The sequence below is a fragment of the Poromitra crassiceps genome (assembly GCF_964638095.1).
Source record: "Poromitra crassiceps genome assembly, chromosome: 17".
NCBI lineage: Eukaryota > Metazoa > Chordata > Actinopteri > Beryciformes > Melamphaidae > Poromitra > Poromitra crassiceps.
Window position 1 is genome coordinate 21,129,810 of NC_139635.1, and position 14,899 is coordinate 21,144,708.

The following is a 14,899-nucleotide window of genomic DNA, read 5'->3' on the forward strand; positions in this document are numbered from 1 at the left end:
CTCACCCAGGTAGGCCTACGTAAACACAAACATGTTTACAAGATAGGAACATCAACAGGACATGACATCACATCATATCAATAGGCTCGTTTGAGATGACTGCCGCCTTGCCTGGAAAGCAGACGAGAGCAGGCGAGCACAGTCAGGCGAGGCGTCAACAAGTCGAACACCCCCGCAGCACACTCACTGCTGCTTTTCTTCTTCTACAGTTTTGTTTAACAGCGGTTTGTAAACAAATTAAAACATGCATTAGCGCCACCCACACTCACTGCTCAAATAACACAGCCCTTCATATTCCTTATTTTTATTTTAATGTAGGCATTCCAGGTGGTATTTATGTAAAATATGGAGTGACAGCTTGGAATAGATATAAAATTGAAGTTTCTACACTTCACTGTGGGTTTGTGATGCACCTGTGTTGAACCAATGGGCGCTCAGCTTGATGCGTTTCTCGTCATCTTCTGTCATCCGCAGTCGGGCGCAGTTGGTGGGGAGCAACTGTGGCGCCTCGCTCCAAATCTGCGCCCGCCTCGCTCTCGCGAGAGTCACGTGACTCACGCAGTCGGGCAGGACGGAGCAAGTCGGACAACTTTCTAACCATCATGCAACGGGGCAAGCAAGGCGCTGGTCGAATCTGCGCAGAATTTGCTCATCTCAAACGAGCCTAATCTTAATCAGGCATCAGCCAATAGGATGTAATGGAGAAGCTTCCGATAACATGGTAGATCTGAATATCACTGACAGGCTTTTATGTGTCACTTGAACAGGGATGCAGATTAAACCCAAATAGTAAATGTCCCAATCATTCAAAGAGAAAGCAATACAGAAAAACAATCTCAAATTATAAAGTGCAAAATAATATAAACTCCTATTGAGATATGGGGGTGGGGGGTGTAGGAGAGTGTCAGTGGGATCATCTCCATTGAGGGGGGGGGACCCCAGCCTGTTACTGACCCAGTAGTGCTCAGGGGGCATCGGGGAACGGGTGGGGAGTCCCTTTAAAGTGATAAAGAACTGTAATATATACTGTAACTAATATAATGTATATCCTGTAATATCCTGTAGGTGACAGAGAAGAGGATGTCGCCTTCTGTAACTCTGACTTGGTTGATGTGGGTCTGCCTGCTGGCTGCAGAGAGCCAAGAGTCCCGTAAGTTTGGATTGATTTTACAGGCTTAGCCGATATGAACACTGATTTTTTATTTTACCTCAATTGTGTAACGTAATATATTGCATTCACCTGGCATCAAGTCTGTGGTTTTCAAGTTTTGTTTGGGAGAGCATGATGTGTGAATGGGGGTTATACTTATCAGTTATACTTAAATAATGTTACTCTCCAAGAACATTTGCATATATCCAAGATAGCCTACCAGTCAAAAGGTTTGACACACCATATTTTCTTCATTTATTTGCCATTTAGAATAATATTAAAGACATCAATAAAAAATAAAAATAAATTGATAATAAAATTTAAAAAGGCTGCTGAACTGAATCGACACAGTGTGGGTATAGATTTCATTTATAAAAAATAGCCTATTTTGTGATCACATAAAGGCTATTGGCAGCAGAGTCTCATATCTCCATATTTCATACAAGGACTATGATGGAAATGAAGCAATCACATCATACAGGCCAAAAGCAACACAGTTGCAGCTGCAAAATGCAGGAGTAGTCTAGATATGAATAATCTGTGTGCAGGCGATCCCATATTAAATTGCTTAGATGTAGTAGGCTATTTCTGGCATGTATGACCATGTTCAACCCAACGTCAGTCTCAGCTCTGTTGCGCACACGGCACCGTGCGCTTTGGAGACGTTTATGTAAACTTTTTATGCCGGTTTAGTGATATTTATCCACTCACCGTTCAGCTGCAATCGATCGGTGGGGTCAAATGTATCTAGCCTACTTGAGAGCACACAAATGAATATATAAAAACATATTCCAAAGTGGTAAGTAGGGCTTAATTTAAATGTAGCCTGCAACAGGTGCAAGGCTTCAGTCCTCGATTAATTCAACAGGAGCTATCTGTTTTTATGCCTCCGCCAGCGATAGCCAGGCCGGAGGCATTATGGACCCGGATTGTCCGTCCGTACGTCCGTCCGTCCGTATGATGTTCGTTAACGTGATATCTGAGGAACGCCTTGACGGAATTTCATCAAATTTGTCTCAAACATCGACTTGGGACTCAAGGAAAGGATGAACTGATTAGATTTTGGTGGTCAAAGGTCAAAGGTCAAGATCACTGTGACCTCTCAAACGCCATTTTCCAGCTTGTTAACGCGGTATCTCACGAATGCCATGGCGGAATTTCATCAAATTTGCCTCACACATCGACTTCGACTCAAGGATGAACTGATTGGATTTTGGTGGTCAAAGGTCAAAGGCCAAGGTCACTGTGACCTCTCGAACGCCATTTTCAAGCTTGTTAACGCGATATCTCGGGAATGCCTTGACGGAGTTTAATCAAATTTGCCTCAAACATCGACTTAGTCTCAAGGATGAACTGATTAGATTTTCGTGGTCAAAGGTCAAGGTCACTGTGACCTCACGAATGCCATTCCCAAGTTTGTTAAAGCGATATCTCAAGAACGGCTTGATGGAATTTCTGCCAATTTCGCTCAAACGTCGACTTGGGTGCAAGGATGAATGGATTACATTTTGGTGATCAAAGGTCAAGGTCACTGTGACCTCTCCAACGCCATTTTCAAGCTTGTTAACGCGATATCTCAGGAATGCCTTGACGGAATTTCATCAAATTTGCCTCAAACATTAACTTGGCCTCAAGGATGAACGGATTACATTTTGGTGGTCAAACTTCAAGGTCGTTGTGACTACCCAAAGCGCTTTTACATGGATACCTCACATTCACCCATTCACACACCGACGGCGTCTGCAGCCATGCAAGGCGGTGACGCTAACTGCTCATCGGGAGCAGTTAGGGGTTCAGTGTCTTGATCAAGGACACCGGCACACTGCCGGGAGGAGCCAGCCTCGAACCGGGAACTTTCTGATTCCCAGGCGACAGCTCTACCTCCGGAGCTAATGCCGCCCCATATTGTTAACACAATATCTCAAGAACGGCTTGATAGAATGTCTTCTGATTTGGCTCAAACATCGACATGGACGCAAGGATGAACTGATTCCATTTTGGTTATCAAAGGGCAAAGGTCAAGGTCACTGTGACCTCTCGAATGCCATTTTCAAGCTTGTTAACGTGATATCTCAGGAATGTCTTGATGGAATTTCTTCGAATTTGCCTCAAACGTCCTTGGACTCAAGGATGAACTGATTACATTTTGGTGGTCAAAGTTCAAGGTCACTGTGACCTCACACACCCAATTTCCAAGCTCTGTAACGCAACATCTCAGGAGCGCCTTGACGGAATTTCTTCCAATTTGCCTCAAACGGCGATTTGGACTCTAGAATGAACTAATGGCGGAGGCATAAGTCCGCGTTGTGGTCGTTCTAGTTTTGTCTTTTTCTTTTTCATTTGAATGCAATGTATTTTTCATATGGGGACCATATAAATGGCGACTCGCTGTTTCCAGAGAGCTGATTGGTAAGCAGGTGGGTCTTTCATCGGTTTTGATCTTATCCTCTGAACTTAACCTGCTACAAAGCAGGTTAGCCGTAGAGCATACGTTGCTATGGTGGTGATCTATCTCCATAAGAATTTAACTAGCGTCGTGGTAGGGCAAACATAGGGTTAAACCTGAAGTTACCTCGCTAAGCCACTAATCTTGCTTTGTGGTATAGGCCTCTGGTCGGATTCCCTCAACAACAATCAATATTTGTGTTATTGAAGTGCTTATGAAGTTGTGGACGAGTGATGTCATTTGTGCATGAATGACATCACTGGTCCACACCTTAACTCAAATCAACTCTCAACTGTCAAACTAAATGAATGACTGCAAAACCGTTTACAGTTTTCTGATAAACTACTGATGTTGTAATGATACAAAGATGGTTGAAATAGCTGGAGTGTTCCTTAAGTTTACAGCCACATCAGGCTTATGACCTCACTGATAACATCATCAGTGTCTTATGACATCGCTGATGACATTGTCGCAGATGACATCATCACAGATGACATCACTGATGACAATTAGCGCAATCACCTAATTAAAAGATCCGGACCCGTCAGGTCACCCACACAGCCCAGGGGCGGAAGCCATTAGCCGCTTTCACATCGGCCTTGAAAGCGGTAAAAGATACGGAATAGTCAAGTCAAGTCAAGTCAAGTCAAGTTTATTTATATAGCCCTAATTCACAAGCATGTCTCAGAGGGCTTCACAGAAAGTATGTCTAGCTAATTCTAGCTGACACAACAGTAACAAGAATATACAGAATAAAGATAACATTTGAACAATTGATAATATAGAAAATATAGGAATGAGGGGAGAGCAGAGGAGAGCGCAGGAGAAGGGAGAATAGCAGGGGGAATGTGAGAGAGTGATGGGGTGGGGAGGGTATAGGAGGTGGGGAAGGAGCAAGAGGAGAGAGCAGGAGAGGGGAAGGGAGGGGAGGTGTGGGGGAGAAGAGAGCAGGGGGAGGGAGGAGGTGGGGAGAGAATGAGCAATATAGACGGAGGAGAGGGGGGAGGTGGGGAGAAAATAGGAATGTGGAGGAGGAGAGAAGGAGAGATGGGGGTGCAGGGGAGGGAGAGCCAGGGTAGAGAAGCAGGGGGAGCGTGAGGGAGGGAGGAGGCGAGGAGACCTCTCCGCCCCAGGGGAAGGAGTGCAGGGGGAGAGGAGGAGAGAACAGAGAAGGAGAGGTGGGAGGGTGCAGGGGGAACGCGGGAGGAGGAGGCAGGGGAGGGAACAGACCTCTCCGCCCCCTCCTCCCGCCCCCCCCCGAAAGGATAGAGAGGAGGAGAGAGCAGAGAAGGAGAGGTGGGGGGGGTGCAGGGGAAGGAGTGCAGGGGGAATGTGAGAGAGGGGAGAGGACAGAGAGGAGGAGAGAACAGAGAAGGAGAGGTGGGAGGGTGCAGGGGAGGGAGAGCACGGGGAACGTGGGAAGAGGCGGCGGGGGAGGGAAGAGCATGGAAAGAGAGGAGGCGGGGGGGGGGAGTGGGAAATGTGGGAAAGGGGGGAACAGGAGGGGGAAGAAGGGAAAGGAGCGGGGGAAAGAGAAAGAGAGGGGGGGGGGAAGATCAGACAACTGACTACTCTAAGCATTAACCAGAGCTAACTGGGACATAGTATCTAGCTAATCTACAGCCTAATCTGGCCTATCCTACTCTGCTCTAGTCTGATTTTTGCCTGAACACTATAACAGGTCAGCCTAGGCTGTAGCTAATCTATCGCCTACCTAAACTGTTCTAAACCAACCGGCAGCCCTCGACCAGTGATGAAGAGCACCGATGCCCCCCGCCCCGCCCCCCCCCCCCCCCCCCCCACATAAGGCGTGGGAGAGAAGGCCGGGCCGGGACACAGCGGCGTCCCCACACCCCCAGTGAACGCAAGAAAACCTTTCCACCATATGGATTGCCTCAGTGACTTGGCTTGGCTGAGGAGGAACCTTGTGAGGATAGTGATCCGCGCCTCTGATGTGAAAGTTGTGAAAGCGGGGTGCTGAATAATTGTGTTACGCCTTTCGTTCCGCCAGTGGAGCTAGTCATAGCGCCGGATCAGCCTCCAATCCGCCTCCACCTGAAAGCGTAGGAGCGGCGGCACGGAACAGTGTGAATAGTCAGCTCATTAATGAAAAGAAAATACGGGGGAAACCACCTCACACAGCAAGAAAGGCATAAGTGAACGTAAAGAAAATGTATACAATCATGACTGCAACAGGGGCACCAGGAGGAATGCTCCATGGCTACACTATGAGTACTGTAAGTAGGTTTGGCTATTTATGCTGAAATGATTCCGTTTCCTTACAAAAACTACTAACGTTATAGTATACATGTGCATTTATAGCCTACTCCCCCGACGGCGGGGGCTTTCAGAACGGACGCTAATTAGGCTACTTCATGGTAGGGCTGAACGATTTGGCTAAAAAAATCGAATTCCGATTTTTCTGACTGATATTGCGATTTCGATTTAATTTCGATTTTTTTTTTATTCAAGTTTTAGTGCAATATTAACTGTAATAAATTTAAAACACAATGGAGCATTTGCCAATATATTGGCTATATAATATATTGGGGGAGGTGAAGAGGGGCATTTAGACATTACTGTAGGCTTACCAAGCTAACGTTACAATACAAGTACTGCATTCAGGCAGAGTCAGACTGAGAATGTTAAGTGAGAGGGGAAGAAGAAGGAAGATAACCAGAACATGTAACGTGAGCTAGCAAGTTAGGGCTAGCAAGCTAACTTTACTAGCTAAATGAGCTATCTCCTTAGGGAGAGAGCTAGCATTACTAAAGTTAACTTGCTAGCCCTAGCTGTTAGGCTAAATAACGTACCGATGGCGAGGTGTAGTCTGTGGCCGAAGCACTGGAGTCTGGTCCATCTGTTGATTTCCATAGCTTTTATGACGTTTGAAGCATTGTCGGTGGTTATGCACCGCGTTTGCATAACACTGTCTTTTGGTCACTAACCGATGCTCTAAATCCAAAGTAGTTCCGGTGCCATGGCACGAGTCCGATACCTCACGAGTCCGACACCTCACGAGTCCGAAAAAAGAGGCATTATATTCCCCGTTTTTCACTAACCCAAAACCTAACCTCTCCCACCCCCACGCCTAAACCTAACCTCACCCAGACCCTAACCCAAAACCTAACCTCTCCCACCCCCACGCCTAAACCTAACCTCCCCCAGACCCTAACCCAAATTCGGTCTCGTGAGGTGTCGGACTAGGGGGCAGTCCCCGTAGTTCCAGCCTTTCTTCGGTGCTAAATCATCCGGCGGCCGCTTCTTGGTCTTGTTCGGCTGAAGCCATTACACTTCCGAGTCTTGTAGAGAATCCAGTCAGTGCACTATTAAAAATCCAGTCAGAGTGAATAATGTGTCAACTTTTGTAAAGTTCGCTAATCACTAGCTAGCTATATTCTGCAGACTGCAGCTAATGCTTTCTCCTCCTCCATCCAGCCACGTTTGATACTGCGTGCTGCGTAACATACGTCACGTCACGTGTACCTACTGTACATGCAGTCATGTCACATGTATAATGTTAAATCGTCAAATCGCAGCCTTTGCTATGAATCTAATTGCGTTGTTTCAAATCTCGGTTTCGATTTAAATTCGATTAATCGTTCAGCCCTACTTCATGGGAATAATTTGCTTTACAAAAAACTGGAGCCAAAAGATAAGAATTAGCCTTGTACCTAATACATGCTGGTGCATCTGTGATCCATAAAGTCGATCAGATGAATATTGAAAGCCTTGTTACCATGCTGCATATGGACAACACTTTCTGCATTGTGGGCATATTGGTTGTTGAATGAATTTGTTCATCATACACTAGCCTAGGCTACACTAACCTATGGAAATATTAATTTGGGCTACTAGGAGGAGCTGGGTGGAAATGCCTCCCCTTGCCTCATTTCAATCCGGGAGGGGCTTTGAGGGCCTTCTGAACTGCAATATTGCGCGATTTGTGTGTGAAAGTGGGTATTGTCTCCGTCTGGTTCATCCCCGATTCTACCTACTTATACTCCCATCACTCAGACTGATGACGTCGTCACTGATGACATCATCACTGATGACAGTGATTTTATAGGCATCCAAGAATTTAGTGAAACTAAGGAAGTAACAGACTAAGAACTAAGCAAGGGGAGGCACCTTTTTCTAAGCTTTGTCTGAGGGGAGGCCTATGGTCTCAGACTCCTCTGGGGCCAGTTGCACCAAGTGGTCTTAACTATGCCTGGTCATAACTCCTACGTCGGTCTTAGTTAAGACCAGTCTTTAGAGTGGATTTACGCCTGTTGCACCAACAGGGCTTACGTCTGGTCTTAACTACGCCAGTCGTAGCAATGCGCGTCCATGTGAATTGCCGGGGAATGCCCCCTGATTGGCACAAAAATGTGCCTTGCGACCTGCTTGGAGCGTCACTGCCACTACGCTCTATCAGCCACTACTGTAAGTGCATCACTACACCCTCCCTCCTCCCACCCTCCCTCGCTCCGGGGGAAAATGGCGGCGATTGAGTGCCAGACAGTCTGAATGAAATTTAATGTAACGTTCCCAAGTCTATGTATTAAATTCTAAAAAACGACCCTCAACATTTGGGAAGGCTAAGCCACACAACTAGTTCGTTATAATCGAACGTCATGCTTCGAAGGCGACTTTACGACGATGAGGACGGTGAGGACTCAATCACAGCAGATCTCCGCTGATAGACTACCACAGGCACAGGCACCTTACGCCTCCTCCTGACCAGGCGTAATATTTACGACCGGTCTTAGTGAGAAAAAGGCTTACCACTTGGTGCAACTCGCCCCTGGTCTAGCTAATCTACAGTCACCCAAACTATTCTAACCTACCGGCTTCCCTCAGCCATTGAATCAGAATCTGAATCAGCTTTATTGGCCTGTATGTACACATACTGTACAAGGAATTGGACTCCGCTTTACTTTGCTCTAAAAGTATTCACATACAGAAAAAATAAATAAAGAACAGGTGCACAAGTTAAAATAGGCAAAAAGGGTACATTTAGACAAAAATGTACAGTAACTACTACGTATATACAATAAGTGTGCGTAAAGTGTCTATTTGAAATAGATCCAATCGCAGGCGCCTCGATCCCAGATAACCTGTTGAAGATGATGATGATGATGAAGTTCAGGGCAACAAAATAGTTAGGCTACAACAACGAGAAAAGGCCAGCACTCCAGAATGTCCTTTAAGCGTTTAATAGAGGTCTTGTACAGCACAGCACAACGTACGCGTTTCAGCAGGTAGCCTTCATCAGCGTTCGCTGACCTCTATTAAACGCTCTATTTCTCCTTGTTATGTTTCTACCTTGGCCCTGCACCTTGATCTACTTTATTTTAGTAGTGTGCTCACTACTGTTGTTTTTTAAACAAGATAGTTACCCAGGCGGAAAATGGGGAAATAAGTCTGTATAGTGATGTGAGAGTTCCACGAGGTGGTATTGTCCACGAAGGGTAAAGAATAGGGGTGTCACAATATATCGTCCCACGAAATTTCGCGATAGTAAAACGTCACGATATGTATCGTTGAGATGAAATCTCATATCGTGAAAAAAAAAAAAAAAATTTTTTTTTTTTTTTTTTTTTTTTTTTCAAAAGTAGACAAAGAAACGTCTTTGTTTGTTGAAGTTCAATGTGTGGAAAGTAGTTCAGTTGAACAAGTCTCTGAAGAGACACATGAGAAGTTATACAGGAGAGAAACCATTCAATTGAGTTTCTGGCAAAACTGTTTACTTGACAGGAAAAACTGAAGATGCATAAAAAATAGACTAAGAAAAGTCTTGTTGTTTGAGTTTGAAGAAAAACTGAAGATGCATAATGAGAATTTATACTGCTGAGAAACCTTTTAGTTCAAAGTAAATCTAAGTGACGGTGTAACTCATTCTATTTCAAGATAAGCCTTATCTCCAATCTCATGTTTTTTCTAGTTGTTATTGTAATAACAATTTCCCACAACAGCATGTTTTGTATTTGTGCATTTCAAATAAAATACTACTTTTCCAGTCATATATTGTCATTATTCAAGTTTAAAAAAATATTGTTAAAATCGTATCGTATCGTATCGTTATCGTGAACCCAGTATCGTGATACGTATCGTATCGTGAACTGAGTGTATCGTGACACCCCTAGTAAAGAACACAAAAAAAAACACTATAATGACGTCTCTCTCTCTCTCGTGGGTGACTGAGTGCAGAGCGCTGTTTTTGTGCAATTCAGACACGAAACATGTTTGATATTAATACATTTGTGTTCAATTCTGCTCCACCCTCCTCACCTACGAAACAAGCACTCCTTCAAGCCCCAGCTGATCTGGGCGGGTCGGGTCCCTCCCCGACAGTAAAGCCGTTTTCCCACATGCGTACCGGAAAATTACCTGTAAGTCAATATCGGACATTTCCCTTCACACTTCGGCTCGCGCATGTGGGAATCTATCAGCGAATTTGCCTGTATGTTGGGGGGCGGGGGGAGGGGGGAGCTTGTATGTATGTAGAGAAAGCAAATGCACGAAGCGAAATGTGGAAGTAGTTTGCTTTGATGTGCGCGAATGATTAGATGATGCACTTTGAAGAAGTTGGGATCCGTGTCTGAGAGAAATAGTTGCTGGTTCGATGTTTATCCGTTCACCTGCGTCGCGTTGAAGCACTTTTTACAGACTGGCTTCGTTTGATGTGTCCGGGCTTGCCTTGCCTTCGGAAATCAGCACGCCCACACAGGGCCGTAACCAGGGTTCTGAAATAGGGGAGGTCCAGGGGAGGTCCAAAATTTGAGGGTTTTTCCCCCCCCTTTTTTTGCCATATTTAGAGTAATATATCATTTTAAATCAACATTAGGATTATACTGTTGTGATGTCATTATTCAGTATATTCTCTTTCATGTCACCACCTGCTCAGCTCTCCTGTCAACATAATTGTAACTAACAAACACAAACTGTTTTAGCCAAATTCATATCAAAATGACACCTACAAACACAGGTACACAACCCAAGCCGTACACAACACACAAAGTCATCATCGATAATAAAAAAAACATACAGAGGGACATTTATTTATTCCTGATAGGAACGATTGAAAAATAAAATAAAATATATTATGTTGTTTTTAACTTTACACCACCTCTTTTTGTTACTTATTGGGTCATGAAACTGAAACCATGCATATAGCCACCTGCATACCTGACTTCGGGAGCTTGGCAATTGGCATCATGCATGATTAGCCAGTAGCATCCCAACGTGTCACACAGGTAACATTACTTAAGAGACAGACTAGACACTTACTTTCTTGGTTGTTGCTAAAAAATCTGTCAGTGTCACTCACTGTCTGTCGTTCACTCGCTCACTGTCTCGCAGCTCGCTCACCTTCAATTATCTCGCCAGGCAGACAGACAGTCATCACTCACCACCATGCTGCTGCTCTCTCGGAATCAAGTTACCGCGGACGCGGCGTCGGATGACTTCCTGCCTGACCTGCCTTTCGTTTCAAAATAAAAGCGATCCCGTGTTTTTCATGCTTTTCCATGCAGATTGTTTTATAAAAAAAAAAAAAATCTTTTTTTTTTCTTCTCTGAAATATTAGGGGAGGTCCGGACCTCCCCGTCCTCATAGCTAGTTACGGCCATGCGCCCACACATGAAGCTGACATAGGCTACCGCTCTTATTATCACAAGATAATTTCGCCAGTTTGCTTTAATGTGCGCGAATTATTAGATTATGCCCGCTGGAACATTAAGCAACGTGTGTAGGCTACACCTCGCCCATGAGAGAAGGACCGACCGCTGTCGCGGAAAATGACTGGACCCGTTTCCCACTTGGTCTCCCTTAAGAGCATACCGCTCTTCTGACTGGCTCGAAACTGGTCAAATGTCCGCGACGACGGGGTCGCGCTTATACCGGCACGACGACTTTCCCACATGCAGGCATTAGACCACGTTCCGGTCATTTAGCGGTACAAAGCGCATGTGGGAAAACGGCTTAAGTGAGTAAAGTAAACGTTGCTGTGAGTAGAGTAAACGTTGAGAGGGAATGGCGAGAATGAGGGGGGACAGCATCTGGAGGGAGATATGTGTCACAATGTTTCATCCAAATCAAAAGGTTTCATCCAAACAATATATCCATCCAAAAACATTAATTTAAACTGTGATCAAAAACTAATTTCTCAAATCAAAGAATTCCAAACTGCAATCAAAAACTATATCTGAAATCAAAATATAGATTTGAGACCAAAGGTATCGACACTTCAATCAAAAAAATATTTGATTGCAAGTCAAATAAAAGTGTAAAAAAATAAAATGTATTAATGTTGAATCAAAGATTTTGTTTGCAAATTGTCTGTCTGTCTCTCTCTCTGTCTCTCTGTCCTTGGCGTATCTCGAGAACCGTTGGACGGATCGACTTCAACGGGGTGCCTGTTCTCGTGCAATTCGGCATAGCGCCACCTACTGGTAACAAATAATGCGGTTTATCGCAAGAACTGTTTGTCCGATCAACTTCAAATTTGGGGAGTGCGCTGACGGAAACTCGACACAGTACAGTACAGTACAGCGGCACCTACTGGCAACACAAAAAGGGGTTTATCTTGAGAACCGTTCGTCTGGTCGACTTCAAACTCGGGGAATGCGCTTAGGAGGACTCAACGGAGTGCAGGGAGCTGAATTCCGTGCAATTCGGCATAGCGCCACCTACTGACAACACAAAAAGCGGTTTATCTCGATAGCCATTCATCTGATCGACTAATGTGGGGAGTGCTGCTGGGAACCCGACATAAACCTGAAGGAGTGCAGTGCCCTGTTTTTGTGCAATTCGGTATAGCATACCTACTGGCAACAAAAAAAATTGTTTATCTCAAGAACCGTTCATCCGATCGACTTCAAGCTCGGGGAGTGTGCTGCTGGGAACCCCACATAGAGCAGTGCCGAATTGTGTGCAATTCAGCACAGTGCCGCCTACTGGCAACACAAAAAGCGGTTTATCTTGAGAACCGTTCATCCAATTGACTTCAAACTTGCTGCTGAGTGTGCTGCTGAGAACTCAACGTAGTGCAGTGCTGAATTTCTTGCAATTTGACATAGCACCACCTACTGCAACACAAACAGCAGTTTATCTCGAGAAACATTCGTCCGATTGACTTCAAACGTGGGGAGTGTGCTGCTCGCACTCCGATGGAGTGCGGTGCCGCATTTCATGCAATTTGGACTCATGCATAATCGTGGTGCCACCTAAAGGCAAAACAAAAATCGGTTTATCTCGAGAACCATTCGTCCGATCGACTTCAAACTTGGCGGGTGTGTTGCTGGGAACCCGACAAACCCGACGGAGTGCAGTGCCCTGTTTTCGTGCAATTCGGCATATCGTCACCTACTGGCAACAGAAAATGCGGTGGTAAAGTTTGTGCAATTCAACCAATAAGAGCACAGTTTTCACGTATCTCCGGGACTGTCCATCCGATCGAATTCTGTATGTCTGTATGTCCTTCACGTATCTCGAGAACCGTTTGTCGATCGACTTCAAACTTGGGGAGTGCGCTTAGGGGGACCTGACTGAGTGCAGTGTGGGGTGAGCGCTCACTGGGTGGTGAATGGAGGGAACGGGCACTGCACTAGTAATAATAATAATAATAATAATAATAATAATAATAATAATGTACCTACTAATTGTAAAGCACTTTGGATAAAAGCACTATATACTGTAATACATGTCACAGCTTCCGTTCTTTTTGTCTTTGCAGAAAAACCACTCTACAAGAAACTAGGGAGCAGTGTTGTCCTCAGGCCAGACTTGTCCTCTGTGACTGGTCCCATCACTACCATAATATGGAAGTATGAGGATGACATCACCATGGAGTGGCGTGATGGGCACCTCGACCCCTACCATCAATTCAAAGGTAAACTGAGGCACAGTGGGTGATTTAAGCTCAGATATAACAGGGGGAGGGAGGGACAGGGACTCAGATCTAATGTTATGCTGAATGGTGCCATGGTTTTTATAGACTTATTTGAGAAAGAAAGTTGAACAAAGTTCACTCTCAGAACTTGTTGCATTCAGTGTGTGTGTGTGTAGGAGGAGAGAGCACTGTAACCTGACCCCCAGATGGTTTGTTAGTGGTTCCCAACCTTTGTGTCTTATGTACTCTTGTGTCATCATGACAATTATAGAGATGGGACCAATCCAATATCGCTATCGGGGGACGATACATTACTGACATAACTCACGTATCAGATATCGGACTGAAGTTGCCGATCCACGTGCTGTGGACCATGAACCCACCATAACATAACATAGTGCTAGTAGTAGTAGTAGTAGTAGTAGTAGTGACACACCAAACAAACAACGCTTCACCTCATGCAGGAGGCTTCATCAGGTATACGTTAAAGGATGTAAGGGGCAGTCCCTCTATAGACAATCATACTGTACAGTATGGGCTGTCCTCCAATATAGGAATTAGGCTCTCTGGAAACCTACTAGTATTGAACAACAATAATGAATTTCATCATGTTCATAAAAATCAATCCATAGAACTATGAAAAAATGTAAGTTAAAAAGATTATAGGAGAAGATTATAAGATTATAAAAATGGTCTAATGTCAAAGTCCAAGTTCATCACAGTTTTCAGTTTATGGATCCAGAACGTTTCAGGGTCCTGAACCAGTCGAGTCCAATCCCCCGCTCTTCGTGGGTAGTCCACTTTTTCAATGCCAGTGTATCTCAGGATAGAGACACTGGCCCAAAGTGTGCTGCTACGGGGTTTCTGACATTACCTGTCCAAATATCGCTTCTGTGCTTGCTTATGTATGTTTTGAGTGCTCTTCTCGCCCACATAGGCTAAAGGCTAAAGCTAATTATATATATATAATATGTGTTGTTTTACATGTAATTGTGCCCTTGATCTTACATTTCTGTCCTGTGATAGGATTGTACAAACAGTTACATTTATTAGTTTTTACCACTATAGACCTTATTCGATTGACGTCACTCACGTACTGGCACGCTCACCGCCGCCATATTGTCGACATAGCGCTGCAGCTGTGAAGTGACAGCCTATGTGGAGCAGCGTTTATAGGAAGCTAGCCGCTGTTAGCGTTACCTGTATCGTTCCAATTGTGTTCGGATGGTGACCTGCGTTAGGCATGGCTGTAGTAATCACAGCAATAAAGTCCCCGTGGTTTGTTTCTATCTCTACCGTCCTCAGACGTGAAGGGAGCGAGACTGGGGATACGTCAGCAGCACAGGAGAGGTGTGTGGATAGTTAGTTGAGACAGGTGAAACGTTCTGACACCTCCTCACAGCAAAGTCTGTTCACCTCGTTCATT

The 14,899-nt window shown here is 44.8% G+C and overlaps 1 protein-coding gene across 1 annotated transcript in view; it reads left to right on the forward strand.

Moving 5' to 3' along the window:
• The window catches only part of LOC310792251 (NLR family CARD domain-containing protein 3-like), a gene marked incomplete at its 3' end in the record, with an annotated part of 117,627 nt that overhangs the window by 6,377 nt on the left and 96,351 nt on the right, over nucleotides 1-14,899 (forward strand). Inside the window, exons 3-4 of the mRNA XM_083653976.1 lie at nucleotides 1,066-1,150; nucleotides 13,318-13,473. Coding sequence (XP_083510102.1) covers nucleotides 1,081-1,150; nucleotides 13,318-13,473 — 226 coding nt within the window. The 5' untranslated portion in view covers nucleotides 1,066-1,080. The remainder of the gene's footprint in view (nucleotides 1-1,065; nucleotides 1,151-13,317; nucleotides 13,474-14,899) is intronic.